At 39.3% G+C, this 22,232-nt stretch overlaps 1 protein-coding gene across 5 annotated transcripts in view; it reads left to right on the plus strand.

Moving 5' to 3' along the window:
• The first annotated feature begins 7,379 nt into the window (after positions 1-7,379).
• The window catches only part of NEXN (nexilin F-actin binding protein), a 34,309-nt gene continuing 19,456 nt past the window's right edge, over positions 7,380-22,232 (plus strand). For 2 of the 5 annotated variants that reach the window (XM_014586864.1, XM_014586865.2), the window contains exons 1-7: positions 7,380-7,458; positions 9,001-9,192; positions 9,400-9,478; positions 9,580-9,728; positions 17,755-17,796; positions 20,104-20,301; positions 20,404-20,580. In XM_014586864.1, the coding sequence (XP_014442350.1) occupies positions 7,432-7,458; positions 9,001-9,192; positions 9,400-9,478; positions 9,580-9,728; positions 17,755-17,796; positions 20,104-20,301; positions 20,404-20,580 (864 nt within the window). In that variant the 5' untranslated portion in view covers positions 7,380-7,431. The remainder of the gene's footprint in view (positions 7,459-9,000; positions 9,193-9,399; positions 9,479-9,579; positions 9,729-17,754; positions 17,797-20,103; positions 20,302-20,403; positions 20,581-22,232) is intronic. The other 3 variants (XM_014586866.1, XM_006146078.2, XM_014586867.1) reach the window with 3 other exon arrangements.

Below are 22,232 nucleotides of genomic sequence, written 5' to 3' on the forward strand. Positions count from 1 at the left end.
GTGGGATCTGGCTGCCTTAAACAAGAGGCCATGGAGCTGGCCCTGAAAAAAAATTTTTATAAGTCACAGATACATTCTGATTACCAATCCTCCTGTTGAATAATGTAATCATGAAAGGGAAGAACAGGTCAGAATTCATTGATACCAATTGGCTGTGCTAAGAGAACATATATTGCTAACCAGAAGAAATCAAGTATTTTAATTAAGATGGTGCTTCAGAGAGAACACACACACAAACACATGATACACACACACAAACTGACTGGTGGAATTTAAAAATGCATGGCATGGTGGTTGGGGCGCTGAACTCTTATGTGGCTGACCGTGATTCAGGTCTTGATCTGGCGACTTGCTTGCTTTTTTTGGAGAGGTTTTTGCTATAGGGCATGTGTGCTCACTGGAAAGACAGAGAAAGACAGACAGAAAGTGAGAAATCACCCTCACCCCAGGAGGACTGACCCACGCCACAATCCCTTCTCTTCCATTCTCCTTCTTGGGATCTTGGGCATGCACGCACATGTGGCTGGAGTGGGTTTAAGCCACCGGGTCCACGAGAACCACGGTTGACTTATGTGGGAGTCCAGCAATGTAACCATTACACCATCTGCTGGTCCCATGGCTGCTTGCTTTCTTACTTTCCATTTCTCTCTCTCTCTGTCTCTCTTTCAGGTGAGTGCATGTACACTATTGCAAATTCAAAAATAATAACAATAAGAGGCCAGCAGGTGGCATGGTGGTTAAAGGCACTGGATTCCCACATGGCCAACTGTGGTTTGAGTACCGGACCTGGAGGCTTGCTTTCTCCCTTTCCCTTTCTCTCTCTCTCTCTCTCTGGTCAAATTACAAAATAATAACAAATGGAAATAAATAAATAAATAAATAATTCTTTTTGAGGCATGCATGTACACATGCCCAGTGTGTTTTTCAAATCATGCTTAGAATGTTTTTCAATCCACCAGGCTGGGATTTGAACAATGTGGTTATACCGCTGGAATCTAGCTCTCTCTCTTTCTCTCTCTCTCTCTTTTTTTTTTAAGAGAGATTTTTGCTATAGGGTACATGCACTCTCTGGAGAAACAGAGAGAGACAGCAAGATAGAAAGTGAGAAATCAGTCCCCAGGTGGGGATGGATGGATGGTCATGCTGCAATCCCTTCTCCATTCTCCTGTCAGGATTTTGGGCATGCACACACATGAGCCTGGAGTGAGTCTAGGCCGCTGGGTCTGGGACTTGAACTACAGTCAACTACATGGAAGTCCACCAACACAAGCATTATGCCATCTGCTGGTCCCAACTCTCTCTCTTTTAAAAAAATATTTAATTAATCTTATTTGTTATTATTATTTTTTTATCTTTTGCTATAGGACACAATGCACTCAACAGAGAGAAAGAGAGAGAGAGAAAGTAAGAAAGCAAGTTGTCAGGTCCAGGACTCAAACCATGGTCGGTGATGTGGGAGTCAAGCACCTTAACCACCACACCACCTGCTGACCTAGGATCTGGCTTTCTTAACCACTAGGCCATAAGAGCTGGCCCAAAGTTACATAATATTTATGTTTCTTATACTATTAAAAAAAATTATTAAAACTTAGGCTCAAATTTTATGAAACTCAAAGCAGTGTTATTTGTTCCAAAGACTGTGCAAGTTAGATTTTAATGTTTAGTTGTAGTATTGAGTATTCCATTAAAATCTTTCTTAAAAGTTGAGACAAAGAATTTACTTGAGTTCAATTTAATGTGAATTAAAATCTATCAATGTCTTGACAATTCTCTTCTTGGGAAAGGAGATGATATATTAACTTAATGAAACAGTTACAATAAATGATAGAAAGTTGTAATTTCAATCTAACTCTTGAGCCTGCATTATTTGCTTTTTTTGAAACATTAATCACATATCTAAAAAAGTCAAGGAAAATTAAATTTAGAAAATTTAGAGATTAAACACAGGTTCAGTGGATTTCTAGAAGAGAAGCATTAACATTTTTTAAAAAGAATTATTTATTTAGTTTTATTTATCATCATTTTTTTTTTCTTTTTAATTTTAACAGAGAGAGAGAGAAAGAGGGAAAATGAGAAAGCAAGCCGCCAGGTCTGGGACTTGAACCATGGTTGATCATGTGGGAGTCCAGCGCCAACATGCATATTTTAAGAAAGATCTGTTGGGGGCTGGCAGGTAGTGTGATGATTAAGGCACTAGATCCCCACGTAGCCAACAGCAATTTGAATCCTAATCTGGCGGCTTGCTTTCTCACTTTCAATATTCTCTCTCTGTCTCTCTTCCTATTCAAATTCAAAATAACAATACTAACAAATAAAATTAACTAAACAAATAATTCTTTTTAAAAAATAATTCTTTTTTTAATAATTACTTTTGAATTAATTAATTAATTCTTAATTTGAGCAGAGAAAGACACAGAGAGAAATAGAGAGAGGGAAACTGAGAAAGCAAGCCACCAGGCCCGGGACTCGAACCGTGGTCAGCCATGTGGGAGTGTCCAGCACCTTAGCCACCATACCACCTGCTGGTCCCAACAAATAATTCTTTTTTAAAATTATTTTATTTAACTTTATTTATTTATTTATATTTGTGTGTGTGTGTGTGTGTGTGTGTATTTTGTTTTGTTTTGTTTTGGAGAGGTTTTTGCTATAGGGCACGTGTGCTTGCCAGACAGACAGAGAGAGACAGAGAGATAGAAAGCAAGAAATCACTCCCCGGGGGGATGGCCATGCCGCAATCCCTTCTCCTCCATTCACCTCTCGGGATCTTGGGCACAAACGCACGCGCGCCCAGCATGAGTTTAAGCCACTGGGTCCGGGACTTGAACCACGGTAGACTACATGGGAGTCCAGCGATATAGCCATTATGTTAACTTCTGGTCCCTTAACTTTATTTATTCATTCATTTATTTATTTCAATTTGAGAAATACAGAGAAGGACAGAGTGAAAGAGAGAGAGAAAGCAAGCTGCCAGGTCCGGGACTGGAACCGCAGTCAACCTTGTGGGAGTCCAGCACCCTTAACCACCAAGCCACCTGCCAGCCCCAATAAATAAATAATTCTAAAAAAAGAGAAAGATCTGTTATACTTAATAGTTTATGCTACAGTGCAACATATAGTCTTTCACAGCTAGAGCTTCCTGTTTTCATACTGAACTGAAAATTATAATAGTCTTTTCTGGGGCTGGTAGGTAGCGTAGTGGGTAAAGGTGCTGGACTCCCACATGGCCAACTGCAGTTTGAGTTCTGGATCTGGTGGCTTGCTTTCTCACTTTCCCCCTTTCTCTCTCCCTCTCTCACTCTGTCCCTCCCTGGCCAAATTACAAAAGAAAAATCCTTCCTTATTAAAAAAAATCTTTTTGGGGAGCTGGCAAGTGGCATGGTGGTTAAAGGCGCTGGACTCCCACATGGTCGACCACGGTTCAAGTCTCGGACCTGGCGGCTTGCTTTCTCTCTTCCTCTCTCTCTCTGTTTCTCTCTGATCAAACTGGAAAATAATAATGATAATAATATTAAATAAAGTTAAATAAAATAATTCTTCAAAAAAAAACAACCTTTTTTTCTTTAAACATTTTATCCTTTATTATTAAATCACCTGCAAAAACTTCTTGAAGACATTCATAAGTTATGCTGATTGACTCCAACCACATATTACCATTGGTCATATTACTAATAAATATGTAATACTTTATGTTCTTAAAATAGGTAAGAAATGAAAGATAGGGACCAGCAGTTAGCATAATGGCTTTGTCACTGTACGCATGCTCCAGATCCTGGAGACAGGGTCGCCTCGTGACTACGCTCCACTGGGGGTTGTTCTGTCCCTTTCTCTCTGTCTATGGCAATTGCATAAAATTTGCCCTCTGGCAAATTTTAAAAAATGATGGAGAACGGGACCAGCAGTTAGCGTAATGGCTATGTCGTTGGACTCCCACGTAGTTGACCGTGGTTCAAGTCCGGGATCCGGTGGCTTAAACTCAAACCGGGCACGTGTACATGCGTGCCCAAGATCCGAGAGGAGAATGGAGGAGAAGGGATTGCGGCATGACCATCCTCCCTGGGGGGGTGGGGGAGGGGTGGTTTCTCGCTTTCTGTCTCTCTGTCTCTGTCTTTCTGGAGAGTGCACACGCCCTATAGCAAAAACCTCTCCAAAAAATAAATAAATAAAAATAAATAAAATAAAAATATTTATCCATTTTAGCTAATTTTTCATCTTTTCACATTTATTCTTAGTTCTATCATAATAGCTCTAAATTGGTGAAATAACATGCAAGCTACTTAGTATGTAATAGGGATTCAGTTGTTAGTTTCCATCTTTTTTCCTTTATTTAGTATAGAAACTTCAAATCTTTCCTTTAATACAGCTTTTGGAAAAAATTCTTACTTTTTATTTTTTTAATAATTAATTTTATTTATTCATTCATTTATTTTTAATCTAACCAGAGAGAGGGAAAGTAAGGAAGCAAGCCACCAGGTCTGGGACTTGAGCTGTGGTCAGCCATGTGGGAGTGTCCAGCGTCTTAACCACCATGCTACCCACTGGCCCCATTACTTTTTATCTATGTATGTAACTTTTTTTTGAGAGAGAGGTTTTTGCTATAGGGCGCATGCGCTCGCCAGACAGACAGACAGCGACAGAGAGACAGAAAGCAAGAAATCACCCCCCAGGGGGGATGGCCACGCTGCAATCCCTTCTCCTCCATTCTCCTCTCTGGATCTTGGGCACGCATGCACACGCGCCCGGCGTGAGTTCAAGCCACTGGGTCCGGGACTCACACTGCGGTCGACTATGTGGGAGTCCAGCAACATAGCCATTACACTAACTGCTGGTCCCTCTATGTATGTAACTATTAATACTTTAGTACTAACTTCATCAAATGAGAATTTACCAGTTTTCTTTAAGTGAATGGCTACTCTAAAGTCTTTCCAAAAGAGAATATAAGGTAAGATTCTGGGCATAATTCACAGGAGACAGGAAGAATGTGGTAGGTTCAGCTGAAATATGATTTAAAGAATAAAGTTTTATTTAAAGCATCTGTTGGGTTGTTGGAAAAGTTACGATACATTTTGCATAGAAACAGATAAAATATATCATGACTCTTCCGAGAACCCAATATAAAAATGTATTGTACCCTGTGTGTTATGCTGAAATAGGTAGTGTAAAAACTAAATTAAAGAGATGTTATATTGTTTAAAACAATAGGAAAGGCTGATAATCGTTGGAGTTTGGAGATGGATATACGGGGATTCATTATATTAGTCTCTTTAATTTTGTATGCCTGAAATTTTCTACAATAAAAAAGAAATAGGGTTGCCCTGTTGTCTAGTGGTTAAGGGAGCCAAAGCTGACATGGCCGACCCCAGATCGAATCTCAGCTGCTAGCTTCAAAAACATACCATGTGCGCATGTATGTCCAAGGTCCCAAAAGAAGAGAAATGGAGAAGAGACTGCAATGTAACCATATCCCATTTAGGGGTGCTTTTTCTCTCTGTCACTATCCTGTGAGCATATATGCCCTCTGGAAAATTTAAAAAAGAAAAGATTTTCAAACCAGCCAGTAGCATAGTGGTTGGGGAGGCTTAATCCCACATGGTTGACTGCTCAGTTTTAGTCCTGGACCCAGCAGCTTGAAAAACACACTGGGCATGTGTGCTCCAAACCTAAATTGCTCTAAAATAGTCTATTTTTAAAGAGGAAATAATGGGGGGACCAGCAGATTGTGTAATGACTACATCGCTGGATTCCCATGTTGTTGACCGTGGTTTGAGTCCTGAACCAGAGGCTTAAACTCACGCCAGGTGCGTGTGTGTGCATGCCCAAGATCCCAAGAGGAGAATGGAGAAGGAATTGAGGCATGACTATTCCCCCCCGGTGGTGATCTTTCACTTTCTGTATCTCTGTCTGTCTCTCTTTCTGGTGAGCATGCATGTATCTTATAGCAAAAAATCTCTCAAGAAAAAAAAAAAAAGGAAATAATGGGGCTAGCAGGTGGTGTGGTGGTTAAAGGTGATCGACTCCCACACTGACCACAGTTTGAATCCTGGACCTGGAGGCTTGCTTTCTCACTTTCTCTCTCTCTCTTCGTTGCTCTGTGATCAAATTAAAATAAATAAAATAAAATAAAATAATTCTTTTTTTTAAAAAGGAAATAGTAAATGGTTGACCCGAACCTATTCATATCAATTATTACATTAAATAGTAATAAACTACACATTGCAATTAAAAGACAAAATTATTATTAGAATTGAGTTTCTAAAACCAAGATCCAATTACATGCATTGTCCAAGAGTTTTTTAAAAAAGGTCCAATTATACACATTGTCCAAGAGATACACTTTACATATGAAAACAGACAGGTTGAAAGTAAATGGGTAGAACATTAGAACCACACAAACTGTAATGCTAAGAAAGCTGGTGTGGCTTTTTTTTTTTCTTTTTAAAATTCATGATGTAGAGTACATGTGCAAGACAGAGAAGGCCTTAACAGAGTCTGATTGTGTTGTAATCTCCTTCCGCCCTCCACTTTGTCAGAATCTTGGGTGAATGCATGTATGTTTCAGTATGTTTCAGGTCAACCATGCCGGGGATACAAACTGTGGCCAACCAGGCTGGGGATCCAAACCACAGTCAATATGGCTTCCAGCACCGCACCTAGTACACTGACTGTGCCATAGTGTGAGGTGGCAACTTTTGTTTTTTTAGGTTTTTGCCATAGGGCACATACGCTCTCCGGAGAGAGACAAGAGGAGGAAAGTGAGAAATCACTCCCTGGGTGAGAAAGCTAGCTGCAATCCTCTATCCACCATTCTCTTGGGATTTTTGGCATGCATGCACACAGACTCGGATTGATTTTTTAAAATAAATTTTTAAATAATTATTTTATCTAACTTAATTTATTTTGGTTGGACCAGAGAGGGACAGAGCGAGAGAGAGAAAGAGAGAGGGAAAGTGAGAAAGCAAGCTGCCAGGTCCAGGACTCAAACCATTGTTGACTATGTGGGAATCCAATGCCCTTAACCACCACACCAACTGCCAGCCCCCACAATTTATTACTTAACTTGAATTATGTCATTTTTTCAGGGGAAATTAATAAGCTTTTTGTTTACAAAAATATGTGATACTGGGTCTAAATGGTGGTCTTGATAACTCAGCTAGACCCAAGCAGGAAGGCCCTGAGGACCTGTAGATGGGAGGCACATGCCTGTGGTCCAAACTGAGACTGGGGATGGATCATTATGTGCGGAGCCTCTTGGGAGTGCTTGTTTCTTGTCTTTCTCTCTCTCTCTGTCTCACGGAAAAAGTAGATAAGAACATACATATATATATATAACGTTTCAAATAAAGTCATTAAAAATTATTAAACAACATCAAAATATTTTTCAGGTGCAAAAGTAGACAAAGCTACATAATTGGCCCAAGACTACATAGAGAAAATATGAATGATATTTCCCAAAAGGCCGAGGTAAGTAGAAAAGTAAAAAAAAAAGAAAAGAAGAGAAATGTAGAGTTGACCATAGTAGAAGTGTTGAAATGGCAATCATTTGCTGAAAAGTTCATGTTCAGGAGTTTATAATTAATAACATAATGTAGAGATGTAAAATGATGCAATTCACTGGCTAGAGTTGGGCTGGTATTTTAATGTATATTCTTTTTTTAAAGAATTATTTATTTACTTTTATTTGTTACTTTAAAATTTGCTATAAGGAAAGTGTGTTCATCAGTGAGAGAAAGAGAGAGAGATAGAGAGAAGGAAAGTGAGAAAGCAGGTCACTGGGTCCAGGACTCAAACAGCATTTGACCATGTGGGAGTCCAGCACCTTAACCACTATGCCATGTGCCTAGTCCCTTGATCTAGATTCTAATCTATAGTACTAAATTTGTGAATGATAATGGATTGGATGTGATGGCTAGCATCTTGTGTAGATTCTGAAATATCTTGATAAGACATAGAAATTTTTCTTTTTTGGGACCAGCAATTGGTGTAATGGCTATGTCACTGGACTCCCATGTAGTCGACCATGGTTTGAGTTCTGGACCCAGTGGCTTAAACTCATGGCGGGTGCATGTGTGTGTGCCCCCAAGATCCCGAGAGGAGAATGGAGACAGGATTGTGGTGTGGCCATCCTCCCTGGGGGGTGATTTCTCGCTTTCTGTCTCTCTGTCTCTCTCTGTCTTTCTGGCAAGCACATGCGCCCTGTACCAAAAATCTCTCCAAAAAAAAGAAAATAAATTTTTCTTTCTGCATTAAAAAACAAAATAGTGTGATCTATACTCACAGGAGAAAGCAATAATTCACTGTCAAGTGAGGATTCACATTAGCTCCTTCTTCAAGAAACTACAGTAAGATTTTTCTTGCCTTTATTTTTTTCTGGTTCTTGGTCGTAGTTACGGAGAATTGTATTTAAAAAAGCTCAGGGGGCCAGCAGGTGGTGTGGTGGTTAAGTTACTGGACTACCACATTACCGACTGCAGTTCGAGTTGTGGACCCAGGAGCTTGAGAATCATGCCAAGCACATATCTGTGCATGCCCAAAATCCTGAGAGAAGAATGAAGAAGAGGCTGTGGTGTGGCCATCTCCTTGGGGTGTCATCTCTCACTTTCCCTCTTTCTAATGATTGTATGTGCCCTATGAAAAAACTGGAAAAAAAAAGTTTTTTAAACTATTGAGTTATCAGAAAAGTCATGACATATTTTTGCATAGAACAACATGTCATGACTTTTATGATGACCCAATAGAATTCAGAATTTAATATTTTAGCATCAGTGAAACAGTACTCAAAAAATGGGACTTCTTTACTCTTGTATTTTTTGTAATTTCATTTCTCATACTTCAGGTTTTAGAAAGCATCTAATCAGGTGGTAATGTTCCAAATAAAGGTTTCAAACTCATTTCTATTTTCTGTTTCAATAAGTATTTTTATATAGCTTATTCTTATCTATCTTTACATAACTTATTCCTATCTTTTTTTTTAAACTTTCTTCTCTTTATTTTCTCTTAATGAAGATTCTGCTTTCTTCATCTAAACCTGTCCCAAAAACCTATGTGCCTAAACTTGGCAAGGGTGATGTAAAGGATAAATTTGAAGCCATGCAGAGAGCCAGGGAAGAAAGAAATCAAAGGAGATCTAGAGATGAAAAGCAAAGAAGAAAAGAACAATATATTAGAGAGAGAGAATGGAACAGGAGAAAGCAGGAGGTTATTTTATTTTATTTTATTCTTGTGAAAATATTCATTTTCATCTTTTTAATTAACATTTTATTTCTCACTCATATTAATCATATTTCATATTAACTCTTGTTGAAATACTTTTCTGTATTTGTACCCTAATTTAAACTCTGTGTGCAATATTATTTTTGTCTAATTTTTGGACATGTGTTCATATTAACTTATTTAACTGTTTAGATTAAAGAAATGCTTGCTTCTGATGATGAGGAAGAGATATCTTCTAAAGTAGAAAAGGCTTATGTCCCAAAGCTAATAGGTAAGAAACATGATGGGTAAATTGCAAATGAAGTTGCAAAAATAAGTAAATAAATAAAAAGATATATAGCAAAGTACCAAACATTTTTCTTATATTCTTAGGAACTGTTAAAGGTAAATTTGCTGAAATGGAGAAACAAAGACAAGAGGAAGAAAGGAAGAGAATGGAGGAAGAAAGAAAACGCAGAATTGAGCAAGATATGTTAGAAAAGAGGAAGATACAGCGTGAATTAGCCAAAAAGGCAGAGAAGGTATACAGTAAATATTAAGTTGCTTGTGAAACTATTGTAGTGTATACAAAGTAAATTAGTGTATTGCCTTATTAAAATATTTTAATCAACATAAACCTATTTAACAGCAGTTAACCTGAAGAGAAAATTTCAAGGAAAAAATATTTAATATTTGATGCTAAAAGGAGCTAGCAGGTGGCGTGTGATTAAGGCACTGGACTCCCACATGGCAGACTGTGGTTTGAGTCCTGGACCCAGTGGCTTGCAAACCACATAGGACATATGTTTGTGCATGCCCAAAACTGTGAGGGGAGAAGGAACGAGATCGGATGTGAAGGGATGCTGGTGTGGCCATCCCCTTTTGGAGCGTGATTTCTCACTTTCCTCTCTCTGTATCTTTCTGTCTCTCTCCTCTCCTGCAAATGCATATTCCTTAGGACAAAAACCTAAAAAAAAGTTTAAAAACACACAGGATTCTCAGAGATAGATGGAAATAAAATATGACCATGAAAAAAAAACTACTTTTTTAGTAAATTTAAATACATGTTACATGACAGAATGCCACAGAACCTTAGTTTGAAATTTTTGGGTTACTAGAAAAAAGAATAGGCAGGTAGAACAAAGTAAACTTTTTTTTTTTTTGGAAGTTTTTGCTATAGGGCACATGTGGTTGCCAGAGAGAAACAGAAAGCAAGAAATCACCTCCCAGGGGAATGGCTGCACTGCAGTCCCTTGTCCATTCTCCTCTAAGATTTTGGGCACACACACACGTACGCATTCAGCATGAGTTTCAAGCAATTGGATCCAGCACTTGAACTGCAGTCGGCCATGTAGCAGTCCAGCTGGGTCTGCAACTCGAACAGCACTTGATCACGTGGGAGTCCAGCACCTTAACCACTATGCCATCTGCTACCTCCCCAAATACACTATTAATAGTAGTCTCATCTTGTAAATATGTAAAGCCTAATTTTAAAATTGAATTAAGTAATTTCCACTAAAATTTAAGATATTTATTTATTAGAGAGATATTTGCTATAGGGTATGTGCACTCACCATAGAGAGACGGAGACAGAAAGTGAGAAATAATCCCCTGGGAGTATGACCACACTACAATCCCTTCTCCTCCTTTCCCCTCTTGAAATTTTGGACATGCACAAACATGCACTTGGTGAATTTTTTTTTTTTTTGAGAGGTTTTTGCTATAGGGCGCGTGCGCTCGCCAGAAAGACAGAGAGAGACAGAGAGACAGAAAGCGAGAAATCACCCCCCCCCGGGAGGATGGCCACACCACGATCCCTTCTCCTCCATTCTCCTCTCGGGATCTTGGGCATGCATGCACATGTGCCCAGCATGAGTTCAAGTCACCGGGTTCGAGACTCAAACCGTGGTCGACTACATGGGAGTCCAGTGACATAACCATTATGCCATCTGCTGGTCCCAAAATCTAATATAATTTTTATAGTTTTTTTTTTTTCTTTTGCTGTGTACTCATCAGAGAGAGAGAGCAGAAAATGAGAAATCACCTCCCAAGGGGGTTGGCTACACTGCAGTTCCTTCTTCTACACTCTCCTCTAGGGCTTTTGGGCATACACGCATATGTACCTGGAATGAATTTTAAGCTGCCAGATCCGGGATTCAAACTGTGGTCGACCATGTGGGATTCCAGCAATGTAACCATTATGTCATCTCCTGGTCCTGAAACTCTAATATAATTTAATGTATCTGTGGATATAAAGCGTAAGTATGGCATAGGTACTGAAGAAGAGTCTTTTTGTTTTTAAAGAATTATTTAACTTTACTTATTTATTTATTTATTTATTAAAAAATTATTTTATTTAACTTTATTTATTTTAATTTGACCAGAGAGGGACAGAGAGAGCGAGAGAGAGAAAAAACAAGCTGCTAGGTTCCGGACTCAAACCACAGTCGGCCAAGTGGGACTCTAGCGTCCTTAACCACCACACCACCTGCTGACCCCTTACCTTTATTATTATTATTCTTTTTCAATTTGTTATAGGGTACATGTACTCACCAGAGAGAGACACAGAGAGAGGGAAAGTGAGAAAGCAAGCTGCCAGGTCCAAAACTCAAACTATGGTTGGCCATATGGGAGTACAGTGCCTTTAACAACCATACCACCTGCTGGTTCCACTGAAGAAGAGTCTTAATGTTTATTTGCAAAGTCACTTAAATCCACGTGCAAGAATACTATAAAAATTATTCCTGAATGAAGTGGGTGACTGAATTAGTTGACCTCCAAGATTATTACCAGTTCTAAGATTCTATAGGTTCTTTTTTTTTTAAAGAATTATTTTTTTATTTAACTTTATTTATATTAATTTGACCAGGGAGAGACACAGTGAGTGAGAGAGAGAATGAGAGAGCAAGCCGCCAGGTCCGGGACTCACTAGCGTCCTTAACCACCACACCACCTGCCGGCCCCTCCATAGGTTCTTACTTTGTGTATTGGATGTTAGAATCAAAGACCAATAACGTTCGGGGAAGAATTCTGATCTGGTATTTTGTGGTTATCTTTGAGGTTATCCTGATGGGCAAAGTTAAAAATCATCAATTTGGAAATAAGAGGTTTTGTTGGGACCAGCAGTTAGCGTAATGGCTATGTCGCTGGACTCCCACTTAGTCAACCGCGGTTCGAGTGCCGGTCCTGGCGGCTTAAAACTCAAATGGGGCGCGTATGTGTGCATGCCCAAGATCCCGAGAGGAGAATGGAGGAGAAGGGATTGCGGCGTGGCCATCCCCCCTGGGGGGTGATTTCTCGCTTTCTGTCTCTATGTCTCTATCTGGCGAGCGCACGTGCCCTATAGCGAAAAAAAAAACCTCTCGCCCCCCCCAAAAAAAAGAGGTTTTGTTTTTGTGAAGAAAGATTTGAATAGAGAAGGGAAATGGGTCAGCCAGTAGAATAGTGGTTAAGGCAGCTTGATCCCATATGCCATTCTAATCCTTGACCCAGCAGCTTCAAAAACACACTGAACATGCTTGTGTTTCCAAAATCCCATCAGGAGGGAGTAATGGAGGAGAAGGGATTGTAGTGTGACTTCCCACGAGAATTGCTTTCTCATTTTCTCTGTTTCTCTTTCCAGTGAGAGCATACACCCTCGGGCAAAAAAAATTGAAAAGAAAAGAGAAGGGAGAAAAGGAAGTTGATTTGTGAAGGAGCAAAAAGTTTTCTTTTTGTGCCAGCAGGTGGTGCAGAGGTTAAGGCAGCTGGATCCCACATTGCTGACTGCATGGTTCAAGGCTTGGACCCAGCGGCTTGAAAAGACACTGGCATGTGTGTACACATGAGACTGAAATCCCGAGAAGAGAAATGGAGAAGGGATTGTAGTGTGGCTGTCTCTCCTGTGGGGTGGTTTCTCAGTTTCCCTCTCTATCTCTCTCTGTCCAGAGCATGCATCATAGACCTAAAACTAAAATTAAAAAAAAAAGAAAGAAAGAAAGATGGAGCTGGCAGGTGGCATGGTGGTTAAGGCCCTGGACTCCAACATGGCTGACTATGGTTCAGGTCCCGGACCTGGGGCCCGACAGTCACAACAAATAAATAGATAAATAAATAGATGTTAAAATAAATAAATGCATGTTTAAAAAGAAAGAAAGAGTTTTGTTTTTTTTTTTTTGGGCGGGGAGGTTTTCGCTATAGGGTGCATGCGCTCGCCAGACAGACAGAGAGAGACAGAGAGACAGAAAGTGAGAAATCACCCCCCAGGGGGGATGGTCACACCGCAATACCTTCTCCTCCATTCTCTTCTCTGGATCTTGGGCACGCACGCACACGCGCCCAGCATGAGTTTTAAGCCACTGGGTCCGAGACGGGAACCGCGGTTGACTACATGGGAGTCCAGCGACATAGCCATTACGCTAACTGCTGGTTCCCAAGAAAGAAAGAGTTTTGAAGCAGTTTTTCAATGATAGTTTCTGAAAGTCACCATTATAACTAAACTTCTGAATATTTGTTCTCTGTAAATATACCGACGCCACAGCCACCTAGATAAATCCATTTTTTTCCCTTGATTGAAAAAAAAAAATTCTATCTTTTATTGATTTGATAATAATTTAAAATGAGGAAAGAAACAAGCACGCAAAAATAAAAATTTCCAAATATGTTAACCTTACCATAAGTTAATGAAGATCTGGAATTTTGTAATAGTGAGATAAAGAAAGTTGGAATAAAGAAATTTAGTGTTTCTTGGCCCAGCTGCAGTGGTGAATGTGGTAGGGTGCCTCTGTATTATACTGGAACCTCATGGGAGGTCTGGTTTTGGATCCTGGGTTGACCTGAACACACTGGGTATGTCAGTGATCCACCCTGACAAGTGGTACCTGTGTGTATATGCACATATATGCATGTGTATGGGTGTTTCTCTCTTGAAATAATTTTTTCAATATAAAAAGTTTGAAAAAAAGAAATTTAGTATTTCTCTTTCATATACTCTCAAAGTCTACCTTCTTGCCATGTTTCCTGAATCTTTTTATTGAGAGATTGATTTGTAGAAAAGTTATCAGTATTCTTCTTTTTTTTTGGAGAGGTTTTTGCTATAGGGCGCGTGCGCTCACGAGACAGACAGAGAGAGACATAGAGACAGAAAGTGAGAAATCACCCCCCAGGGAGGATGGCCACGCTGCAATCCCTTCTCCTCCATTCTCCTCTCGTGATCTTGGGCATGCACACACACGCGCCCGGCGTGAGTTTAAGCCACTGGGTCCCAGACTCGAACCACGGTCTACTACGTGGCAGTCCAGTGACATAGCCATTATGCTAACTGCTGGTCCCTTTTTTTTTTTTTTTTTTAAGAGAGATTTTTGCTCAGGGGCACGTGTGCTCTCCGGAGACACAGAAAGAGACAGAGAGACAAAGTGAGAAATCAATCCCCCACAGGATATGGCCACACCATAATCCATTCTCCTCTCAGATTTTAGGCACACATACACACACATGTGCCTGGCGTGAGGTTTAAGCTACCGGGTGCAGGACTTGAACCGTGGTCAACTAAGTGGGAGTCCAGCAACATAAACATTATGCCATCTGCTGTCAGTATTCTTTCGAAGAGAAGTAATTCTTTCAATGTGGTGAAAACAGTGAAAAAGTGTTTACTTAGAATTAATCAGCTGGGCACAGTTTAGATGATCCCAATTTTGTTGGCAACATCCAAAGCATCATAATCAAGAGCCAGTGGCACATAAACCTTCTTCTCTCTGTCAGGCCTGATTATGGTGTTGACCTTGGCCACATCAGTATCAAAGATCTTCTTCACAGCCTGTTTGATCTGGCACTTGTTGGCCTTGCTATCTACAATGAACACAAGTGTGTGTTGTCTTCTATCTTCTTTATGGCAGACTTGGTGGTCAGGGGAAACTTGATAATAGCATAGTGGTTGAGCTTATTTCTCCTAGGGGCATTCTTCTGAGAATATTTGGGCTGCCTCTGGAGCCACAGTATCTTGGGCCTCTGGAAGGTGGATGATGTGTGTGGATCTTTTCTTTTTTTTTTCTTTTCTTCCTTTTTTTTTTTTTTTTTGTGGCTATAGACACCTTTCAACACTGCCTTCTTGGCTTTCAAAGCCTTTGCTTTGGCTTCAGCTTTGGGAAGGACAGGAGATTCTTTCTTCGTCTTTGTCACCATTATGCCCAAAAGGCCATTCTTTAAGTATTTTATCATAGACCCATTTAAAGTTGTCTTGGTACAGTACATCATTCAGTAAAACTTTCACCAGGAATGGCTTTGTATCCTAGTACTTAAGGGAGATGGATTCTACATGGCCGACCATAGTTCAAATCCTAGCTTGATGGCTTGGAAAACACACTAGGCACATATTCATGCATGCTCAATATCCTGACAGGATGGAGAAATAGAGAAGGGCTTGTGGCATGACCATGCCCAATTGTGGAGTACTTTCTCTGGCTCTTTCTGGTAAGCACAAGTGCACTCTGGCAATAAAATCCATCCATCCATCCATCCATCCATCCATCCATACATACATACATAATAACGCCTTCACCCTTTACAACAAATTCCATAACAAAGCAAATTACTCTGAATAAAATATGTTGTTGTATACAAAATAATTATGATTAAAAATATTAAAAATAAGTTACTAAAGCATAAACAGATGTTTTTAGAGAGTACATGCACTCACCAGGGAGAGATAGAGAAGGGAAAAGGGAGAAAGCACCTCCCCATGGGGCATGGTTGCACTGCAATCCTCAGTCCCCACCCTTTGTGATTTTGATTACACACACACGAAGTATTTTGTAAGCCAAGACTTGAACCATTCAGTTGGCCCTGTGAGATCCAGCTCCCTTAATACATAGGCCAGCTTTGCCATTTATCCATTTTTAAAGAATATTTTATTTAACTTTTTATTTATTTATTTATTTATTTAAATTTGACAAGTGGAACAGAGTGAGAGAGCGAGAGCAAGAGCAATGGAGAGAGAGAGAGACAGAGAAAGTGAGAAAGCAAGCTGCCACATCTGGGACTTGAACTGTGGTCAGCCATATGGGAGTCCAGTGCCTTTAACCACTATACCACCTGTCGGCACCTTGACTTTTTCTTTATTTTTTAGAATTATTTCATTTAACTTTATTTATTCATTTATATATTTATTTTCATTTGACCAGAGAGGATCAGACCAAGAGCGAGAGAGAGGGAAAGTTAGAAAGCAAGCTACCAGGTCTGGGACTTGAACTGCAGTAGACCATGTGGGAGTACAGTGCCTTAACCACCATGCCCTTCCCCTCAAGCTAACTCATTTATGTATCTTATAAGTAAATGTCCAAATTGAGAGCCCATTTTTTATTTTCTCCCTTTTGGGAATGGGTTTTGTTTTTGGTGTCTTAGATAGTGTATGCTTGCCAGAGAAAAAGCCTTGCAATGGGGTGTGGTCACACCACAATCCCTTCTCCTTTGTTTCTCCATTCTATCAGGATTTGGAGCAGGCATGCATAGACACCCAATGTGTTTTTCAAGTTGCTAGGGCCTGGATTCAAACCATGGTCTGCCATGTGGGATCCAGCTCCCTTAACTACTAGGTCATGCTGCTGGCCCTGCCTGCATGCCTACTGTTTTTTTTTTTTAAGAAAAAATTTATTTACTTTTGTTATTGTTGTTTATTTATTTTTTATTTTTTGCTATAGGGCACATGTGTCCACCTGAAAGAGAGAGAGATGGAAAGTGAGAAAGCAAGCCAACAGGTCTGGGACTCAAACTGTGGTTGACCATGTGGGAGTTCAGCTCCTTAACTATCATGCTACTTGCTGACCTGAGCTCCCACTTTTTATTTATTTATTTAAAAAATTATTCATTTAATTTAATTTATTATTATTATTTCTTAAGATGACCAGAGAGAGACAGAGAAAACATGTTGCTGGGTCTGGGACTCGACCCGCAGTCAGCCATGTGGGAGACCAGAGCCCCAACTACCACAGCACCTGCCAATCCCATGCTCCCACTTTTTAAGTAAGGGCTTTTCCTAGTTAAATCTGGTCAAGCTATAAAGAAAATATTATGACTATTAGAATTATCTTCCCTTTCTAAACTAGCTGATGTCTTTCATAGTACTATGTTATTGTGTCTATATATCTGCCATGCTTAAAATTTACACATGACGTGACATTTATTTGATTGCTAATGATAGATTTTCCTTTTGCTGCAGCAGGGACAGAGAATGGAGAAATGTTTCTGTGCATCTTAGTTTAAAATGCTAATTAAATTAGCAGTTGCTGCTTGAAAACTCATATCAGGACATGAGATTTTGGTCTACTATTCAATTTCCAAATTTACAAAGGTAGTTTTGTAAATTGAGTTTTTATTCGTTTTTTTCTCAACAGTGACATTACTATCAAAATACAAAAATGAATGTAAAGTTTAATCTCCCTTTAAAAAGACATAGTTGGCTGATTTGGAGCAGCATAAAAATAAATCAAAAATTATAAATTTGAAAATATAATTTACAACTAAATTACTTATCAGTTGTATGTTCAAAAACAAAAAGCCTTTGTAATGTAATTATATGAAATTCTCATTCAATAGATTGAGGACATAAACAATACGGGAACTGAATCAGCATCAGAGGTAAACAGACATTTCCTTTAATGAAACATTCACCTAAAAGTTTCTGATTCACAAATTATCTTTTAATCTGAGAGAAACTAAAAGGGCTTTTATATTATTGTTTTCTTTTCTAAGAATTATTTTAACTTTATTTATTTATTGTAATTTGACCAGAGATGGACACAGAGAGAGAGAGAAAGTAAGAAAGCAAGCCTCCAGGTCCAGGACTTGAACCAAGGTTAGCCATGTGGGAGTCTAGTGCCTTTAACCACCTTGCCACCTGCCAGTCCCTATTGTTTTCTTTATAAATGTAGCAACAACAAAAAAGATAGAAAAATGTTTTGCAAAGCAAGATAATAATTTTGCTATTTTAAACACTATCATGTAGTTTTTTTTAAAAGAATTATTTAATTTTATTTATTATTTCATTTATTTTCATTTGACCAGATACACACACACATACACACACAGAGGTAAAGTGAGAAAACAAGCCTCCAGGTCCAGTACTCCAACTGTGGTCAGCCATGTGGGAGTGTCCAGTGCCTTCACCACCATATCACCTGCTGGCCCCCTCATTTAGTGTTTTTAGAGAGAAGTACTTTTTTTTAAAGAATAATTTTACTTACCTTTATTTATCTATTTATTTATTTAAAATTTACCATAGAGGGACAGAGGGAGAGCAAAAGAGAGAAAGAGAAAGCAGGCCGCCAGGTCTGGGACTGAAACCATGCTCGGCCATGTGGGAGTCCAACACCCCCAACCACCACGCCACCTACCAGCCTCTAGAGAGAAGTATGTTTTTGCTCTCATAGTTAGACTAGAAAAATATTATCGGGACTAGCAGATGGCCTAATGGTTATGTTGTTGGACTGCCACGTAATTGACCACAGTTAAAGTCCTGGACCTGGTAGCTTAAAATTCACGCTGGGCACATGTGCATGTGTGTCCAAGATCCCAAGAGGAAAATGGAGGAGAGATGATTGCAGTGTGATCATCCCCTTTGGGGGTTGATTTCTTGCTTTCTGTCTCTCTCAGGCTAGTGCACATGCTCTATAGCAGAAATCTCTCTGGAAGGAAGGAAGGAAGGAAGGAAGGAAGGAAGGAAGGAAGGAAGGACATTCTTATGAGTATGAGGTTTGGGATACCCTGTCAAAGCAACATACTTCTTGAGCTGTCACTAACTGCTGAGAACTTCAAAAGCTAACCTTTTTAAAAGGCAGTTTTCTTTCCATCATTTGTCTTCTTTCCTCAGAGTTCCTGAGAGTTTGTTTTGGTTTTCACATACTAATAAAGTACAGTATCTATTACCATGAAGGAATGTTTAGTGACCACAAAATTTTAGCCATCCCATTTTATCTAACTGAGAAAGCTAAAAATAAGACAATTTGATGGTGTGCCTAAAACTACAGCCATGTAAATTGGAAACAATTTTCTTTTAGAGATATGTTTTATATTCTATAAGTCTTTATTTTTGAAAAAAGTTAGAGGCAACAATAGGTTATGTAACAGAATTAAAATAAAATTTAAGGGGCCAGCAGACGGCATAATGGTTACATTGCTGGATTCCCACATGGCTGACCACAGTTCAAGTCTCAGAACTGGTGGCTTCAAACTCGTGCAGGCATGTGTGCATGCATTCTCAAAATCCCAAGAGGAGAATGGAGAAGGGATTGCAGTGTGGCCATCCCCCTGGGAGGTGATTTCTCACCTTCTGTCTCTTTCTCTCTCTCTCTCTCCAGTAAGCACACGTATTCTATAGCAAAAATCTCTAAAAAGAAACAAATTTAAAAAACAATACATTTTAAAATATTTTAACAAAATCAAATACCAAAGAGCTTTATCTATAAATGTTTAATAAATCACTTGGAAATACTATGTTTTTTTCCCTCACTAAATATTTGTTTTATTGAGTATTTAAAAGCTTTTACAGAGAGAAAAATCATACGGAGAAACTTTGTTTAAATTGAATTGACCCATCATCAAATTGACTTAGAGTACAAACACATGCACATTACCTTTGTGAAATTAGTGCACCAATAGCTAAATTCAGGCAAGTCACTGCAGTTTTGTCATCTGAATAGCTGTATTAACTACATCTTCTAGGAAAGTGGATGCTTCTTGAACCTTGTCAGCAATGGCTTTCAGTAAGATTAACTCATAATACACAAGTTAGGGAAACAAATATTTACTAATAATCTATCAAGAAAAGTTTTGTTCTTCATAACAACACTGATGGCAATGTAATGAATTCAACAGTGATGGAGATAAAGTCCCATGAAACTTAAATTTTGATTAAGAAATATGCTAATTATTTATCTTATAAAATAGGAAGGAGATGATTCACTACTTATAACAGTGGTACCTGTCAAACCATACAAAACATCTGGAAAACTAAAAGCAAATTTTGAGGACCTAGAAAAAGAACGAGAAGAGAAAGACAGGATCAATTATGAAGAAGACCAAAGAGTAAGATATGAGGAACAACGACGATCTCTTAAGGAAGCAAAATGTCTTTCATTGGTCATGGTAATTTATATATATATTATATATATTTTTAAAGGAACAAATCAAATCAGTTAAGTTACTCGGCAGTATTTCCTTTTATGACTAACAGGTGGGTTTTCACAGGATGATGAAATGGAAAACGAGGCAAAAAAAGAGTCATTTTTTCCTGGAAAATTGAAACTAACTTTTGAAGAATTGGAGCGACAAAGGCAAGAAAACCAAAAGAAGCAAGCTGAAGAGAAAGCAAGACAACGTTTAGAAGAAGAGAAGCGTGCTTTTGAAGAAGCAAGGCAGCAAATGGTAAATGTATATATTTAAACTTTACATTTAATATCAGGGTAAGTAGCTGGCTTTAAAGAATGTTCATTACCGGGACCAGCAGATGGCCTAATGGTTAAGTTGCTGGACTCCCACATGGCCAACCATGGTTCAAGTCCCAGACACAGTGGCTTTAAAATCACACCGAAAGCATGTGGGTGTGGACACAGTGGCTTGAAACTCACACTGAATGCATGTGGATGTGTGCCCAAAAATCTCAAGAGGAGAATGGAGAAGGGATTGTGGCATGGCCATTTCCCCTGGGAGGTGATCTCTTGCGTTTTGTCTCTCACTCTGTCCCTCGGGTGAGCATGTACGCCCTATAGCAAAAATCTAAAAAAAGGTCCATTACCATCCATTCAAGGGGATGTTCTATTAATATATAAAAAGGCTTAATTTTGAAACTATATGCATATTCTATATGTAAAATATGTATCTGAGACTGGCTCCATAGCATAGCAGCTTAGGCAGCTGGATCCCATATGGCCGACTATGGCTGAAACCCCAAGTCAGCAGCTTGAAAGAAACACCAGGTGCATATGCGTGCCCTAAATCCTGACAAGACAGAGAAGTGGAGGAAAAAGGATTGCAGGTGACCATGCCCCAGCTGGGGGATCTCTCTTCCTCTCTCTCTCTGGTGAGTGTATGCACTCTGGCAATTAAAAATAAAAAGTATATCTGCATTGTTTGCTAGTTTCTACTTTGGCAATTTTACTCAATATGTTTTTTTGTTTTTGCTGTAGGATGCATGCACTCACCAGAGAGAGATAGAGACAGAGAGACAGAAGATAAGAAAGTATCTCCTAGGAGGATGGCCATACCACAATCCTTTCTCCATTCTCTTTTGGGGATTTTGGGCATGCATGCACACATTACTGGAGTGATTTTCAAGTCACCAGGTCCAGACTCAAATTATGGTCAATCATGTGGGAATTCAGAGCCTTAACCACCACGCCAGCTGTTGGCCCCTTTTTCAATTGCCAGAGGGTGTGTACACTGACCAGAGAAGAAGAGAGAAAAGAGAGAGAGAAAGCACCCTAGAGTGGGTCATGGTCATTCTGCAACCCCCTTTCATTCTTTCCTCCACCTTGTCAGGATCCTGAGTATGCAAGCATAAGTGCCTCGCATGTTTTTCAAGTTGCTGGGGTAGAGATATGAACTACTGTTGGCCATGTGGGATCCAGCTCCCTTAAACACTAGGCTACATGGCTGGTCCTGGTCCAGTTTTTCAAATGTTAGACAGATTAGAATAATAGTTTGTGGGCCAACCGGTGGTGTGGTGGTTAAAATGGCCATCTCGTACATGGCTGACTGCGCGGTTTGAGTCCCAGACCTGGTGGCTCCTAAAACACATCATGTGAGTGTGCATACATGCCTAAAAATCCTGAGAGGAGAGTGGGGGAGTATATAAAGTGTGGCTATTCCCCCTGAAGGTGCTTTCTCATTTCCCTTCTCTCTCTAGCAAGCATACAAGCCCTAGAACAAATTTAAAATACAGTTAACAGTTTACTATGGAATATGCAGTTTGTCCTATGAGGTATGTATGTGAATATATGTACATAGTTCAGTGCTTAAGAGCATGGATTTTGGACAGACTACCTGGAGTCAAATACTGACCATTTATTAAGTGTGTA

Source organism: Tupaia chinensis, unplaced genomic scaffold, assembly GCF_000334495.1.
Source record: "Tupaia chinensis unplaced genomic scaffold, TupChi_1.0 Scaffold000164_1, whole genome shotgun sequence".
Lineage (NCBI taxonomy): Eukaryota > Metazoa > Chordata > Mammalia > Scandentia > Tupaiidae > Tupaia > Tupaia belangeri.